The 15,988-nt window shown below is 42.3% G+C and overlaps 2 protein-coding genes across 2 annotated transcripts; one reads left to right on the top strand and one right to left on the bottom strand.

Moving 5' to 3' along the window:
* The first annotated feature begins 113 nt into the window (after nt 1–113).
* On the top strand, nt 114–1,863 carry LOC130191556 (deoxynucleotidyltransferase terminal-interacting protein 2-like). Its single transcript, XM_056411190.1, has 3 exons — nt 114–332; nt 978–1,087; nt 1,351–1,863. The coding sequence occupies exons 1-3, from the start codon at nt 129–131 to the stop codon at nt 1,463–1,465; spliced, it is 429 nt and encodes a 142-aa protein (XP_056267165.1). The 5' UTR covers nt 114–128; the 3' UTR covers nt 1,466–1,863.
* Nucleotides 1,864–2,464: 601 nt separating this feature from the next.
* LOC130191555 (spermatogenesis-associated protein 6-like) lies at nt 2,465–15,402 on the bottom strand. Its single transcript, XM_056411189.1, has 11 exons — nt 15,282–15,402; nt 14,405–14,542; nt 13,180–13,228; nt 13,016–13,057; nt 12,773–12,897; nt 11,477–11,557; nt 7,617–8,039; nt 6,169–6,265; nt 5,487–5,527; nt 5,087–5,205; nt 2,465–3,081 (listed from the first exon to the last, which is right to left on the bottom strand). Exons 1-11 carry the CDS (start codon nt 15,363–15,365, stop codon nt 2,988–2,990), a joined length of 1,293 nt encoding a protein of 430 aa, XP_056267164.1. The 5' UTR covers nt 15,366–15,402; the 3' UTR covers nt 2,465–2,987.
* Between the last annotated feature and the right edge of the window lie 586 nt (nt 15,403–15,988).

Genomic DNA, 15,988 nt, shown 5'->3' with positions numbered 1-15,988 from the left:
TACAAAGTTCTGCACCTGTGGTTCTATCTGCTAAAGTTGTGTCATTTGTGACATCCTGCCCCGAATCACAAAAATATAAATTCAGCACAGCAAATGTATTCAAATTCTTTGCTTTTAGGGCTTCTCCAATGCTTTTTCAAATAATTGCGATCCCTGTTTTTCCCCAGACGGAGAGGGCGAAATCCTCAGGAGATGGTTGGTTTAATATGAAAGCCCCCGAGATCACACAGGAGCTGAAAGGGGACCTCCAAGTCCTGAAGATGAGAGGCTCCATGGATCCCAAGAGGTTCTACAAGAAGAACGACAGAGATGGCTTCCCCAAATATTTCCAGGTCAGTAGAAAACACTAATCTGCCCCTAAAGTGTCTTTTCAATAACACGGCATTGTTCTTCTTGGTTTTCTTAAGAACCACTGTCATGACCTTTTCATTGTTTTAAAGTTAGAGTTCACTTCACGGCTCTGTAGTCTGGATAAGTAACAACATTTTGAATTGTTCAATCATTTCCTACGAACCATCTTTTCACGCTGAAATGCCTCTGCAAAAATAATAAACGCCGACTAGACGGTGGCAGACCCTCCGGCTGTACTGTCTTTTTGTTTTATGGCAACACTTCCCAGTTACATTTTTTATTTTTTTATAGCCCTAGTCTCTTGTGAGACTTGTGAAGTTGTTTGTGTTCTTTATTTTAACATTGTAACTAATAATCCCTTATTTCAACTAATTGTCTCCCATCAGTAATCTGATTAGGTCAGAATTAAGTCCCCTTCATGTATTGCGGTACCTTTTTCAGCGCTCCAATAATCCTGTGAAGTATCGACCAATCGTACGTCATTGCTCCACCCTGTTAGCCAGATTATGACGGTGTTATTTAACGGCATAACTTTAGCAACACTCAACCAGTGACTCTGCAACAATGAAGCTGGCCTCGCTTGTCTGTGGGTCGGAGTGTGAGCGTCGCTGTTCCGTGTGATACAGGTCGGCACGGTGATGGACAACCCCGTCGACTTCTATCACTCCCGCGTTCCCAAGAAGGCTCGGAAGAGGACGATGGTGGAGGAGCTGCTGTCTGATGCCGAGTTCAGACGGTAAGTGGAAATAAAAGCAAAGATGAATCCATTTTTATTGGATGTGGCTCGAGTATGTCACGGTGATTCAACGATGAAATAAACGTGCGACCAAATACTGTGTTTTTGTAACATGAGCCATGTAGACAAACCTATCTGCTGTCACATTTCAAATGTATCACAACCCAATATGTATGACAGTATGTACATTACAGAAGTACAAAGTGTGTAGATGTATTGTGTTTCTGCAGACGCATAACATGCACTTCCTCTCGTCTTACCAGCAACAACAAAAGGAAGTACCAGCACATTGTGACGGAAAAAGCGGCACAAGGAGCCGGCAAGAGGAACAAGAAGACTATTAAATTCCAGAAGACGAGTAAATTCCAGAAGAAGTAAATCTGAAGACTTGATGTGATGAACACTGAGTGACTGAGTTCATAAATATTGATATACTGATATTACCAGCAGGAGGTGGGTCAGTGTTGATAAATATAATCGGTGTTTGTACACACAGTTGTCTACATGCTTATATTTACAACTGAAAAATGTTTTTAATCAAACAAAACTCATTTTGCTGCACAGTAATCATAGTCTTCTAAATATGTGCATCATATGAACAATAACATATAATTCTTTTGACGACTGGCACCAGTGTGTTCAACTATTCCCCCCCCCCCAAAAAAAGAATGCTTGTTGCATGTCTTATTACAAATTCACAATCATTGATGAGCAGAACAGACTGTTGCGTGGTGATTTAAATAAATATATATTGAGGTTGTAACCCTTCAAAATAATATGTAGTTCATTTTGTTAGTTTTTTGTCCTTGAAATACAGAATTACTAAAGCAAGGCTTAAAAGCATGATATGAAAACCGGACATAATTTGGCTGAAATCTAAGCAGCACGCTGAAGTTATGGTCTCACAAAGAGGAACTGAGCTGAGTGCACATTAAGATGCCAGATGGACTATCACAACCATTTCAATATCTAAAAATGCAGCACTACTGCGAATAACTCGATTGATCTAACTTACAATGTAAGTCATATTTAAAATGTAATATTTTCATATGGGCTTGTTATAAACAAATTTATAGATTCATAGTGAATAAGTCAAAAGCATGTAGTTCTACCATTGTGTAGATCCTTGCTGCACGATAACTTGATGCACTGCTTCAAAGAAAGCCCCAAACTATGATTATTCACTGGTGCTCACTCCCTCCTGGAGACAAATAGATTTTCTATATTCAGTATCCTTTAGATTTTAATACTCTGCGGGTTTACATACAGGTGGTAAACGGCACTTAAGAATGCTGCATCTTCATTAGCACTGATAAAAGATGATGGTGACACGTTCATTATGAAGAGCACATACAAACACTATCTCAATATTCAAGACATGTTCACTATAAATCTCAATTTATGATGAGGCCACATGTCTTAGTTTCTGCGTCTTCTTTTCCTTCTCTTGTGCGTCCCGACTGGCTCTGAGCTCCCTTCTTGTGTTGTGAGAGACGAGCCCTGAACAGCTGCAGCTTACATCCACCATGCCTCCTTGTTCACACACACACACTCTAAATGTTGCTTCTTTATCCCGGAGCCTACTCCACACACAGCTTTAGAGAAATTCGACAACGTCTCCGTTTGGTTTTTACCGTTAGAATGTTTAAATCACAAAAACTACCCAGCTGATGGGTGGGAGGGGAGCAGTGCTGCTGTGCTTCTAAATGTCACCCGTGCTAGTCGACTTTCTTTTAAGAGAAACAAAGACGAGCGCAGCAGGTGCTCTGGAGGGTTTTGAGTTTGAACTGAACACCAAAAGAAGATAAATGAAGACGCATCTGTGAGTGTCTGAACCTTTTGGACTCGCTGACTGATGCAGTTGTTACGTTAACAATCAGCAGGTTGAGGACGTGACAGCTCAGCGGTTCGAGGTGGTTTTGTGTGTCTGCAGAATCCTTTCAACTCTGCTGTGGATCTCCCAGTAGGAGGGACTGGGCTGACTGGTCTGGAGCCTGAGGGGAAACACAAAAAGAACATTTAAAAACTCATAAACAACTTGATTAACTGAGTTAGTCATATATAACTACATCCATTTGGGCTAATGTATACACAGACACACAGACACAATTGTTGGTACCCTTCTGTTAAAGGAAGAAAACCCCACAATGTTCACTGTATTGACTTGAAAATGACAAAAGTAATAATAAATAAAGATGTCCTGAAAATTAACGAAGACAAATTAGACATTGCTTCAAATTGAAAACATATCGCTCTGGCCACGACTGTAGCCAGAACGTATGAAGTCATTATGGTAGACGTTATAAAAAATGTCATCAAATAGTTTTAAAGTAATTGGATGAACAATGTAGTCATTGCACCATGAAAATATCACTAACATGTTTTGTAAACAGACATAGTAATATTTGCCTTAAAGAAAAGTGACATATACCATAAAAGTAAAAAACTTAATAGCAGTGTGTGTAACAATCATACTAAATAAATTATACAACTTCCAAACAATCAATGAACAATCATTTGTTCAAGAAGTCTTCAGTTCTTCTTGTGTCCACTAGTCGGTGCTGTTCCACAACACAAGCTGTGTGAGTGGACGCAACAAGGAAACAACAACTACCACACTGAATTGATACTTTAAAAACTTTGCCCCCAGCACATTCTACCCTTTGTGCACATTTTTTAAATATTTTTTTACAATTGACAAAACAAATGGTGCATTTCATCTGGAGGCATAAATGTGCGTCATCGATACAACATGAATGTGTCTTCAAGTTGATCACAGGCAGTTATGCCAGCTTGAATTGACAGACAGAGGGAAGTGAAGGAAATGAGTTCCACTATTGCCTCTCATCCCCGTCTATTTGCTGGGAGTGCAGCGGTGATGGCGACCGTCTGGCCCACGGACTGACTGACTGACTGACTGACGGACGGACTGACTGACTGACTGACGGACGTCTTGGCCCGGCTCACAGTTCGGGAATGGAAGCTGTTCCTGTGTAATCAGATAAACTCGCTTCCTGCTTCAAAAAGTCATCAAGGACAAATCACCCAGAGACATGAACACCCGGAGGCTTCGGGGCTTCGGGAGCAGACGTCGCCACCGGCATCTGTCATTTCCTTTGGAGATCAAAGATTCGTGGTAGGACGTGCCCGCTCCCGGTCGGCGGGAATCTACAGGGGCCCGCTCTAATCTCCCGCCCTGCAACTCCTGTCGCGTTTTCAATTGAGAGAAAAGTGTCGTTCATTTCCGACAATTTACTTTGCAGCTTAAGATTGTCTATTGATTTTAATGTTTGCTTATGGACTGAGCAGTCGGGACGGGGAAAGCAGAGCGCAAACAAACACCGCGGAGCGTCGGTCGCGTCGGTGTGTTCAACCCGCAGCTGTCGCGGTCGATGACAAGGTCCCTCTGAATGTATTAAAGCGTGCATCGGGTCAAATGCATCAGACTCGAGGCGAAACACAAATCAATACCATTTTCCTCTTTTGTTTTTTCTTCTCTCTGCCTCCTCACTCAGTAATGAACAAACATGACAAGACATCAGCTTGTGTAATTTAAGAGGTGGAGGAGAAATCATCCTGCCTGTCGAGTGTGATCAAAATTAAAGATTGGATGTGTATGAGCTTACACACACACACACACACACACACACACTCACTCACGTGTGTATTTGTCGAACACTGCAATTGGAAACTCATACCGGTGCTACCTTTGCTTGTAAGATCTTTTGTGGAAACACAAAAGATCTGGGATGAAGTGTTCTCTTGTTTTGGCGCCGGCGTGAATCCGATCAGCTGCTTCGGTGGCCGGTCTCTCTTACGTGTTTGAGAGCCGAGCCAATCGATAATCTATTTGAGGTTCCTCACATCGGGGTCCCATTGATTAACATGTCGCGGGCTTGTTTTCTGATCATGGTGCATTTTGTTAAAGTGCCTGTGATTTAAGGATATGTTACACGCCTTTGAAAAGGTTCTCGGTTTGGCCTTCTATCGACCGTTTACCTTTCTCTGAGGGAGTAGCTCAGGCTCAGAGCCCTTCTGGAGTTCGACACCGTCGGTGTGGACCGAGCGGAGGCGGGGCTTCTGGTCCGGGCCTCGGGTCTGGACTGCGTCTCTGGAGACAANGGGGGCGGGGGGGGGGGGGGGGGGGGGGGGGGGGGGGGGGGGGGGGGGGGGGGGGGGATGGTACAGCTTTAAAGCAACGTGAACATTAAACGTGAGTACACACGTTTCATTATTTTTACTTTACAACTTTTTGGTTGGCAGAGTGATTATGAGATGATTAGTTTGAATACAGAGCAGGATGTTTGAGTAACTCCAGAATACTTTTCTAAGAACAAAAAGTCTGAAACAGTTATGTAACTACAGTACTTTTGCTTGGAAATATTATAATCAGACTCACTGTGGCTGCTCTTGGTCTGAAGCTCCCTTGGAGAGAAGAATCTACAAAGACAAGTCGACCGTTTTATGAAAACAGAAAAATCTGCTTCTGGACTGGAAAAAACATCGACAGTACTTCATTGAAATCTTCAATAGAGTTTATTCCTAAAACATAAAACGGGTGCAAGTGAAAGTTACCACATCGAGGCAGCTGTAAACAGAACCACGTGCTAACTTTATTCACTTATCGGCATCATTGTTACACTGACGAAAGACAAAAGTCAGACGCCATTTTATCGTGAAAGATTTCTTCCCGGCGAGCTCAATAACCCCAAAATATAAATGCAACCCATGATTTATTTTGAAATACTTCTCCACGTCTTATCATTAAGATGTAAAGCACATCGGCTGTAGCTCAGTGGGGCAAGGGGTCGTCCTGCAACCCCAAGGTCGTCGGTTCGATCCCCGCTGTCCCCATTAGTTGCGGGGGGCACTGCTCCTTAATAACTAAGGATGCGTTAAATGCAGACAATACATTTCGTTGCCTCTGTGCAATGACAATAAATGGAATCCAAACAATAAAATAAAACACATTTTCACACGACAACATAACCAATCTTGAAATATGAGAGCAAGTATTTTCTTCTGCAGCCCGTATAGCATGACCATATGTATGTTTTTTGCATATGGACGTGAACGCGTACCCGTGTGATCCGCCGTGAGGCTGACGGAGCGTCGATGGAGACGACCGTCAGCGGAGGACGGAGTTCCCCCCACGGAGGCTCGACTGCAACGAGGGACCTGGGATGAAAACAGAAATAAAATCGGCTGTCAAACAATATCAACTCAACGCCGATGTCATTTGAATTATGTGTGTGTCGTAAGACACTGTGTTGGTATTTCAAGCAGCATCTTAATTCTGACACATTAATCAACTTCAAATACGAAATGCAATGACATTTGATCTGCTTGTGTACACACGAAACACTAAATCAACAACAAAATACACTAAATCACAGAAAAAGCCGCAAAATAAACAATCATCCCACCATGTGTCTTTTATATGAACTCCAAACTATTTCACCAAAAGGCGTGCAACGAGGCACGTGGGAAAAAACAGGTTGGGAACGCGCTTCCCCGACACCGGCATGCAGCCGAGGCTCCGACGATGAGTCACCGTGGGGCTGAGCTACTTCATTAGGTATCTATTTGTTAATTGCAGCTTGACTCTCAATTACGCGGGTTAATCGCCGACAGAATATTCCCCCAGGAAAACCAGAGCGGGAAAAACACACACTTCTCTCTTTTTACAAAGCGGGAAGTAAATTCCATTCATGTGTGTGACGAAAACAAACCACTCTCCAGCTAATCGTTTATTTTAATAGCAGCGTGTTAGCCGATTTTGATATTCACACCTGAGGATTAGATTAGATGTAAATGAAGAAGCAGGAATACAGGGGGGGGGGGGGGGCGGAGCGAGGGAGGCCGTGTTGTTCTTGTCCATCAACTGTTAACCCCCCCACGGCTGTGTGATCAGGAAATCGCTCCCTTTGAGATGCAAATATCTCATAGCGGCGACACAACCGGAATTAAAGTGTTAACAAATAACTGTGCATCGGCCTCCATCCCGGTCGTGTGCTATTAAAGCACACTGGAGCCCCTCGGTGACGATAACGGGCCAAATTGCATGTGCACACGGTGAAACATTTTAATGACGTCCAAATCCATTAACGGCTCAGGTAAAAAGATTAACACCGCTCTCTTATTAGGCCCTCCACTTAATCTGCCCACTGGATTATGTTACATTTTGGGACGCTCCCACTGAGGGTTGAACTACATCAATTCAGGGTCCCGTTCATTTGAACCCCGGCCCACAGAACATGTGTGTTATTAGCATATTATTGCACCTGTCCATCCTGAAGGTTTCTTCCCTTTTTTCCCCCTGAAGGGTTGTTTGGGAGTTTTTCCTGATCCGATGCGAGGTTTTGGGACAGGGATGTCTATGTGTACAGATCGTAAAGCACTCTGAGACATATTTGTAATTTGTGAAATTGGGCTATACAAATAAACTGAATTGAATTGAATTGAATTAAATAAACCATCGCGCCACTTCCTGTCCGGAGGAATCTATATATATCGGAATGGTACCGACCAGGAAGGGCGGCTGGCTCTCGGACTCCTTCCTGAAGCGGTGAGGGCCCAGCTGGAGGTGGCCGAGCCGTTGCCCGGTGTCCTCTGACAGCTGGCACATCCTGCGGTGGGTGTAAGGGGACAAGGAGCGCGTCCTCGAGGACACGGTGGGCTGCCGGTAGCCAGACGCCACACCAGCTCCCGGAGAAGCGGCTCGTCTTCTTTCCCCCTCGTCTTTGTGGAGACTTCGGCCAGATGCGGCCGTCGAGGTCGGGGCGGAGCTTGTCATTCCAGCCTCGACTCTGAGCCTTTCCTCGGCCCCTTTCCAGGAGACACGTTTTGCTTCAGCCGATTCGGAACAACGCACGCCAGACGGCGACGACTGTTTTGCCGGAGTCTGCCTGGACGGGGTTAAAGATGGCCTCGCTGGAGAACGACAGCAAGTCTAGAATACGAGAGAGAGACATGTTGGTGTGTTTTGTGAAGCAAGCCTCCATTTCAAAGGCAACGCAGAGCATTGGTCTCAGCAGTTTGGATTCCTACGCACACCACAACATTGTTCCTTTAGACAGGCGTCAGCCATTTGAGCCATTAAGGCAGCTGATCTCCCTCTCCACACGGGCCGGTTCTCCCTGGACTAAACCATTAAACCGTTAGCTAAATCACTCAGCTGAAGTGTTACAACAACAACAGCTCTTGCAGCCGGCTCCGCCATGGAGACAACCTCCGCAGGATTACTTTAAGAACTCTAATGGCCAATAACATCATTCTCGCATGCAATATCCCACTTCCAGCGGGTAACGCCAACCGGGGATGAATAAGTTAAGATAAAATGTTAATTGCATTTGATGGCCATCTCCAGTCTCATATGATAAAGAGGCATTACCCGGCTGTAAAACAAAGATAATATAAATGCTAATTAGGGAAATCACACACAATAAAAACATGTTTAAGAGAAACTGAATGATAAATATGTTTGTATCGAGGTTGCCGTTTGAGATTGGACCGATTTAATAAAATTAAACAAAGTCTGGTCTCCCACCCCCACACCGAACACCGTCTGGGACTTCTTCCAGCTCTTCTGTCGGTTCTTCACCGGAGAGCCACCGGGAGTTTGTCAGCAACTGATGACGAGCTGCTGCTCTCACAACTGGAAAGCAGTGCTTTGAGCTAAACTCGTTTATTTAAATCTGCTTTTAACCCGTGATGCTAGTTCAGTATGTTTGGGTTTTGGTTTCTTAGCGCCACGTCACCTCTCTTGTTTATATTGTATTTGCTTCTACTGCTTTTATCTCACCATGTAAAGTGCCTTGAGTACCTTGTAAAGCGCTATACAAATAAAATGTATTATTATTTATTCTTAAATGCCAAGTTCAGCGTGCGAACCACATCCACGCTCACAACAACAATGCTCATATAAGAGATAAGATAAGATATTCCTTTTCTCGTCCCACAGTGGGGAGATTTCAGGATCACAGCAGCGGGTGCACATTAGAGCATTAATAAAAATAAAACACAAAACTAAATACTAAAGTATTAAATATATAGAGGAAACAAAATATATACACAAGGCAGTGATCAAAGTGAATTTCCAGCAGGTTAAAGTGTCCAGCAGAATAAAGTGCTGAGTGTGCCAAGATCTCCAGCGATAACGCTAAACTGGTGGCAGGTGGCAAACTCTGGTTCTGAAAGTGAAGCCAACGTGGAAATGACTTTTGTAGTCCGATTGACAAAATGCCAAACCGCAGTCCCCGAACCAATAGGTGACGTCCCTGTGACGAGGTCTACTTCTTATCTCCAGTCTCTGGTTACACAGACCACGATACACCGAAGACACTCGGATAAATCCTCAGGAACTCTGATCAGAATTTGATGTCAATCCAGCAGACAAGATAATTCAGTGGAGACCAAAGTGGTGTTCTGGCAGAGAGATGGACAAACTGACTCAAATTGCTGTCAGTACTTGCTCTCATTGGCTCAGTGACTTCTGGATTAAAACGTGTTATTCAATGTGGATCATAACAATTAAAAAAAAAGATTAGAGCACCTGTAAATCGGTAAAGGAAGACGAAGATATTCCTGGACGCTGAGTGGGTTCATCATACGGTTTCAGAGGTTTTGTGGTAGTTGCTATCGGTTTAAATCTCTATTAAAACTGGACAAGGTTTGTGAGCTGGGCGGGCAGGCAGTCAAGGAAATGCCTCTGCGAGGAGATGTTGAGAGAGAAAATGGAGAAATTCTACTGTCTGACAGCCACAGCGGTGCTCTGATCCAGACATCCCCCCCAGGGGCCGGGAGAACACTCAATGACATCCCGTTTAAACAAATAGCTCAGGTTACCGCACCTGGGAAATGCATGGGAGTGTTTTTGGCACAACATGTGATGGATCCGGTGACAAACAGCAATGTTTGAGAACGATTTTCATTTGTACCATTTATATTTTGAAGAGAGACTCTTTTGGAGTATAGCTTTGGAGCATTCATCTACCCTCCCAGAATGCATCTGTTGACATTACCTCTGCACAAACATGTGTTCAGTCACACAAGACCAAGAAGCAGTGGAGGAAAGGGAAACATATTTGGGGGCCAACTTTTACCCCCATTGTCTAAAGAACTAGACATAAAGTTGCTGTTTTAAAGAAAAAAGGCAGAAACTAACAATTGTTGTTTTGAAAATGATAAAATACAAATTATAGAATCCAGCGCTGCAAATCAGATATATATACACATACATTTTATTTTTATATTTGATCTTGGGGGCTGCAATTAAGAATTATTTTCATCATCAATCTATTGATTTTTTTAATTCTGAAAAAAATGAAAAAAGCCCAATGTCTATTTTTGTCTAAAACTTAGACAAATAAAGAGAGTAAATCCTCACAACTGAGAAGGCTGAACAAAACATTGTTGTTGTTGATTTGCTCCAAAACAGATGCTAAAATGGTAAGTTGATTGCTAGTTTTTTTGTATTGACAAATTATAGAAGAAAAAAACCTCTAAAGAAAGCATCAGTGGATGATTATATGAGAACTGGGGAGAGCGCATTCAAGCGGAAGAAAGAACAGAGAGAAGGGAGTCTGAATATTCTTCCAAAAGTAAAATGTGATTTCACACAGCTGAGCACAGTTACCTTTTAAAATCCACAAGGACACAGTGGCAGAGATACAGGTGACCCTCATATCAGAGTTAAAAAACTGACTGGCTGGTTCTGGGATAAATATTGTGTAAACTCCCATCTAGCCGGAGACGAGAGAGAAGCCTCACAATCAACATCGCAGATCTGCCTCCCTATAATTACATTCACAAGGAGAGAACAGATACCCTTGAAACACTGCCAGTATGGATAGATAGATGCAGTCACCATGGAAACAATAGAAGGTGGGTATGTATGGTAGAAACAGAGAAATCTGATGGCGAGCGATACCACTCATTCGATGAATATTTCCCGTTCTAGCTTTGGTCTACACGTGTGCACAGTGAGGCTGAGTGAGAAGCTGTGATGAGTTCAAAGTCAAGACATGTGGAGCCGACATGCAGCCTGATGAACACACACAGTTTACTTGACTTATGAGTGGCACTTTGATGGGTTTTAACTGTTTACATTTCAACAAAGCAGCTCTGAAAAGCCATGAACACACACTAGAATGTAATTATGAAAGAAAGTGTTTTGAAAGTGTTTGACAAATCAACAGCAGACATAAGGCAGAGAAAAACAAAAGCAGACAAAATGTNAGAAAGTGTTTTGAAAGTGTTTGACAAATCAACAGCAGACATAAGGCAGAGAAAAATCAAAAGCAGACAAAAGGTCGAACACATTTCGTAAAACGTGCGTCTCCGTGTGTACGTTGAGATGTATGAGCTGTAATAAAAGGTGACACTTACAGGTGAGGCAGGGAGGCTGTCTCTCCCATCACTCTCTTCTATGACTGATGTCGTGGCAAACTCCACTTTGGGGGAGATTCCCTGGAGGGAGAGGGACAATAGGTACAAACACAACACCTTTAACAGGGAGATGAAGACAAACAGACAGATAACAGCACTGCTCGGAACACCAATCTACACTTACACATCTTCAATCTTTGCTTTAATGGAGGAAAACAAATTGCAGAAAAGAGAAAGGCTCCAGTGATGTTTAAATAATATGGCATTTGGACAGAGACATCTAAATTGCTAGGTAGGCCTCAAACAGAAACACACAGAAGCAATGGTGAGGGGGATGGCGTTTAAAGACATTTAAATATGCCAGTTAGTGCCTTGGAGAGCAAGGGGAGGAGATAAAAGCCACCGGCTGAAGGTAGGGAGAGAAAGGGATGATATAAGAAGAGGAGGGTAAAGCAAGACTGACAAGATGGAGAGTAAAAAGAGAGGTTCTGTCTGTGAAGCAAAGACAGTCAACAGCTCTATATGGAAAACACCGTTTCTGAAGAAATTACTTCACTTTGTCAAAGACAGGCCAGAGCTTTTGATTTGGTTATCGAGCTACCTTCCTGTCATGTGCACAGACATGTGAGCCACAGAGATTAGGAGGAGACTCACTTAAGGAAAGACACACTCTTCTCCAGTCTATGAATGACACATGTAACGTAGGTGCCAATCAAGCCGGATCCCGTGGTGAGCACACTGTCGGGTGGCTGTGGCATGGGAACAACGTGGAAACGCATGACCTGACATCTAATTCTGCAGTGTGCAGTAGCTCAGGTGAAGCAGGCATTAAATACATGCGAGACACCCGACACCATATTCATCGAACTGCTAAAAGTAACATTTTGATCTGAAAACCCTTCAACTTTACTCGGAATTAAAAACGTGAGAAATTATAAAATTTCTACCAATCTAAAAAAAAAATTAAGAAATAATGATAAAAGAATTAAGGAGAGATCATATGTATGTCATATGTATAATATGTCAGACGTAGGGTAAAATCCATATCTCTAATTGGCTTTTCCTTCTCTGAACATACACATGATCAATGGTAATAAATTAAGAGTTGCTCTTAAAAGCTACTTTCTCTGTAGATAGAAGTCACTTGATAATTATGTGTCTATTTTATCAAGCTCAGCAAATATGTGTTGTACTCCTATGTTGACTCATTGGAGAATTCTTCCGCATAGTTTTATAAATACGGCCGCAAGTGTTAGAAGGAGGGTTAAGAAATAAGTACAATGAATAGTAGCCTACAGGAAAGGAGGAGGATCTCTTCATCAGTATGTCTCTCTCGACAGCTCCTTCTCTGGAGCCCAGTCTGGGACCAGGGTACAGGAAATCTCTGCTGCTGTCCTCCATTGTGGCAAGGACTTCACCCTCTAAAAACCACACAGAAACACACACATACAAACCAAGTTAAAGATCTGTTTTTTGCAGAGTAATGCATTGATACAGTGGGGACTTTAAATGCCCTTATGGCGTCATCACAAAGCATACCTGGAGGTACCGACTGAATCAGCTCAAAAGATGTTGTGTCAGCTAAGAGGAAGGAAAGCAGAAATAGATTGTGAGCTAATGATCAGGATCACAGCTAATATCCTATGCATGGCAGAGGATTCAGGGCTAAGAGACAAGGAAGCAAATCCCAGACGGCCGTTTACCTTCCAGGAGGTCAGCTACATCAGCAGGGTCAACAACACCAGGGAAAGTCTGGTGAAACAGAGTACAGACAAAGCAGATCGATACTTATAACAAGAGGAGACATGCAGCTTCTGTATCTAACTCTGCCAGCATCCCGAGGGAAAAAACGATGGCCTCTTTTATCAGGAGTTGAGCCCGTAATGTTCAAATTGTAGGGCTTCAAGTTTGAGTCGTAAGACCTTTAAAGTCAGCCAGTAAACAGCAGCAGCCTCGGAGAGGTCATAAAAATAAGGGGGGGGGGAAAAGAGAAAACATCTAAGATGTCTTGAGCCTACTAATTTGTAAGTAGAAGTACAATGAATAGAGAAGGATCCAACATAAAGAACGGGATGTGACCTGGAGACATGTGATATGCATCTCTTTTTTATGTTGGAAAAACATGCACTATTCCTCAAAACACTGAAAAGAAAAAGAAAAACTATTTCTGCAGACATAGTAATTCTACTTCGGTTGCTTATAGTTTTAGAGGCAGTTTATTCATAATTCTCACCTTGACGAAAGACATTTTATGGCGGAAGAGCAAAGGGAACACAGGCGGCACACAGGGGGTCTTCCTGTACTGGCCCATGACCCGAACACTGAGGTAGATGTCGTTGCTTCTCCTCAGGAGCACTCCTGGACACGTGACCTGCACACAGCCTCAGGAAGTCAGACATGATGTTGTTGTTGTGCATCCTTTCCTGGAAGATTGATTTAATCTGTCAAAATTGAACCTGCCTTTTGCAGGATAAAAAAATGAAATATACACTTTTCAGAAATAATTGAACCCCACAACATGCATCGCAACATACATTGTTGCTGCAGCATCAGTGTGCTTACAGCAATCTTTTTTTTGTTTGAATTTCTAAATATATTTTGTTAGTGCACAAAAGAACTAAAGTTATGCATAACAATATGCCCTTTTTTATTTTCTTTTTAAACCCGTAAAACGAATTATGTTTTTACTCAATTGACAGGTAGACATGAGAGTAATCAGCTTCCAACTGATCCACGTGTGCTGCAAGTCGAATAAAACGTTTACAAAACAGTGAGCCTTAAATTGGTTGTAACTTAGTTCAATGTTTACAGACATTTACCGTTAAACGTTATGTTGAGGGCATCTATTTGTTGATTACAAATATATATATATGGGACTCATCTTTGTGAATTGACAAATACTATGATAACNTTATTCATAATTCTCACCTTGACGAAAGACATTTTATGGCGGAAGAGCAAAGGGAACACAGGCGGCACACAGGGGGTCTTCCTGTACTGGCCCATGACCCGAACACTGAGGTAGATGTCGTTGCTTCTCGTCAGGAGCACTCCTGGACACGTGACCTGCACACAGCCTCAGGAAGTCAGACATGATGTTGTTGTTGTGCATCCTTTCCTGGAAGATTGATTTAATCTGTCAAAATTGAACCTGCCTTTTGCAGGATAAAAAAATGAAATATACACTTTTCAGAAATAATTGAACCCCACAACATGCATCGCAACATACATTGTTGCTGCAGCATCAGTGTGCTTACAGCAATCTTTTTGTTTGTTTGAATTTCTAAATATATTTTGCAAGTGCACAAAAGAACTAAAGTTATGCATAACAATATGCCCTTTTTTATTTTCTTTTTAAACCCGTAAAACGAATTATGTTTTTACTCAATTGACAGGTAGACATGAGAGTAATCAGCTTCCAACTGATCCACGTGTGCTGCAAGTCGAATGAAACGTTTACAAAACAGTGAGCCTTAAATTGGTTGTAACTTAGTTCAATGTTTACAGACATTTACCGTTAAACGTTATGTTGAGGGCATCTATTTGTTGATTACAAATATATATATATGGGACTCATCTTTGTGAATTGACAAATACCATGATAACAAAACATAATGGATACAGTTAAATGTGTTTAGTTTTTCATCAAAACAACTAAAAACGATGATATTTTGAAGTTACGACGCAGGAAACGGAAGTGAACGTGAGAGAGCGTGAGTTAACGTAAGCTCGCGAGCTAGCTTACGTTAACTAAGCTAGGTCCGCTTCTGAGTTTCTGACCGGAGGAGCGACCGGAAGCACTTACAGCCTGAATGTCCAGCTGGACGGAACATGTCAGAGACTTGTGCTGCACCGCGGCGGAGGAAAACGTCTTCTTCATTGAAGCCATTCATCCAACTTCTCAAAGTTCGTTGTCATAGCTGCCAGACGGCAACAGTCACAGACAGAGCGGATGTACGGTCACGTGACCAAGTGACAAATCAAAAGCTTTCGCTACACAGACGCGCGCGCGCACGAACACACACACGCGCACACTCACAAGATCACTTTTGACCTCAAAATTACTGTTAACATTTTGTGTGTGTATCTAATCCCCAATGTGTATTATCTGCAGTTAAGTAAAAAAGAAAAAATACTTCATGAGCGACAAGAGATCTATAATGCAATAATATAGCTAAATAAAAAGTATTGCAGTTCTCACTTATAAAAAAGCAATCATTAATATTATCAGCATTGATTTAAGAGCAAAAGTGATGAAGTGATTCAGTGTTTAATGACTATTTATAATACCAGAGATAACATTGCATATCACCATAGTCAAAAAATAAGCTAGTAACAGCAGAGAAACATGCATTTATTTACAAATGTATAGACAACAAAAAGGAGCTGCTGAATGAAGGCCACAGATGGACTTTAGATGGGTAGTCTGTCTTCCCTTGGCCTTCAGTAATCCATGTTTTAGAGCCATGAAATAACCCAAGAGAAAGCTTCTTCTTATTTTAGTCCTGCAAG

Source organism: Pseudoliparis swirei, unplaced genomic scaffold (assembly GCF_029220125.1).
Source record: "Pseudoliparis swirei isolate HS2019 ecotype Mariana Trench unplaced genomic scaffold, NWPU_hadal_v1 hadal_150, whole genome shotgun sequence".
NCBI lineage: Eukaryota > Metazoa > Chordata > Actinopteri > Perciformes > Liparidae > Pseudoliparis > Pseudoliparis swirei.
Note: the sequence above shows the minus strand (reverse complement) of the source record. Positions and strands in the feature narration are given on the sequence as shown.

Bases quoted from the DNA above. Each gene is read 5' to 3' on its own strand.
- LOC130191555 (XM_056411189.1), bottom strand. From the start codon at position 15,365: ATGGCTTCAATGAAGAAGACGTTTTCCTCCGCCGCGGTGCAGCACAAG. The intron at 13,229-14,404 runs GTGAGAATTATG...CTGTTTCACCAG, and splicing joins ATAAAATGTCTTTCGTCAAG to ACTTTCCCTGGTGTTGTTGA. The intron at 12,898-13,015 runs GTATGCTTTGTG...TGTGGTTTTTAG, and splicing joins GATTCAGTCGGTACCTCCAG to AGGGTGAAGTCCTTGCCACA.
- LOC130191556 (XM_056411190.1), top strand. From the start codon at position 129: ATGCTTTTTCAAATAATTGCGATCCCTGTTTTTCCCCAGACGGAGAGG. The intron at 333-977 runs GTCAGTAGAAAA...CGTGTGATACAG, and splicing joins GCTTCCCCAAATATTTCCAG to GTCGGCACGGTGATGGACAA. The intron at 1,088-1,350 runs GTAAGTGGAAAT...TCGTCTTACCAG, and splicing joins TCTGATGCCGAGTTCAGACG to CAACAACAAAAGGAAGTACC.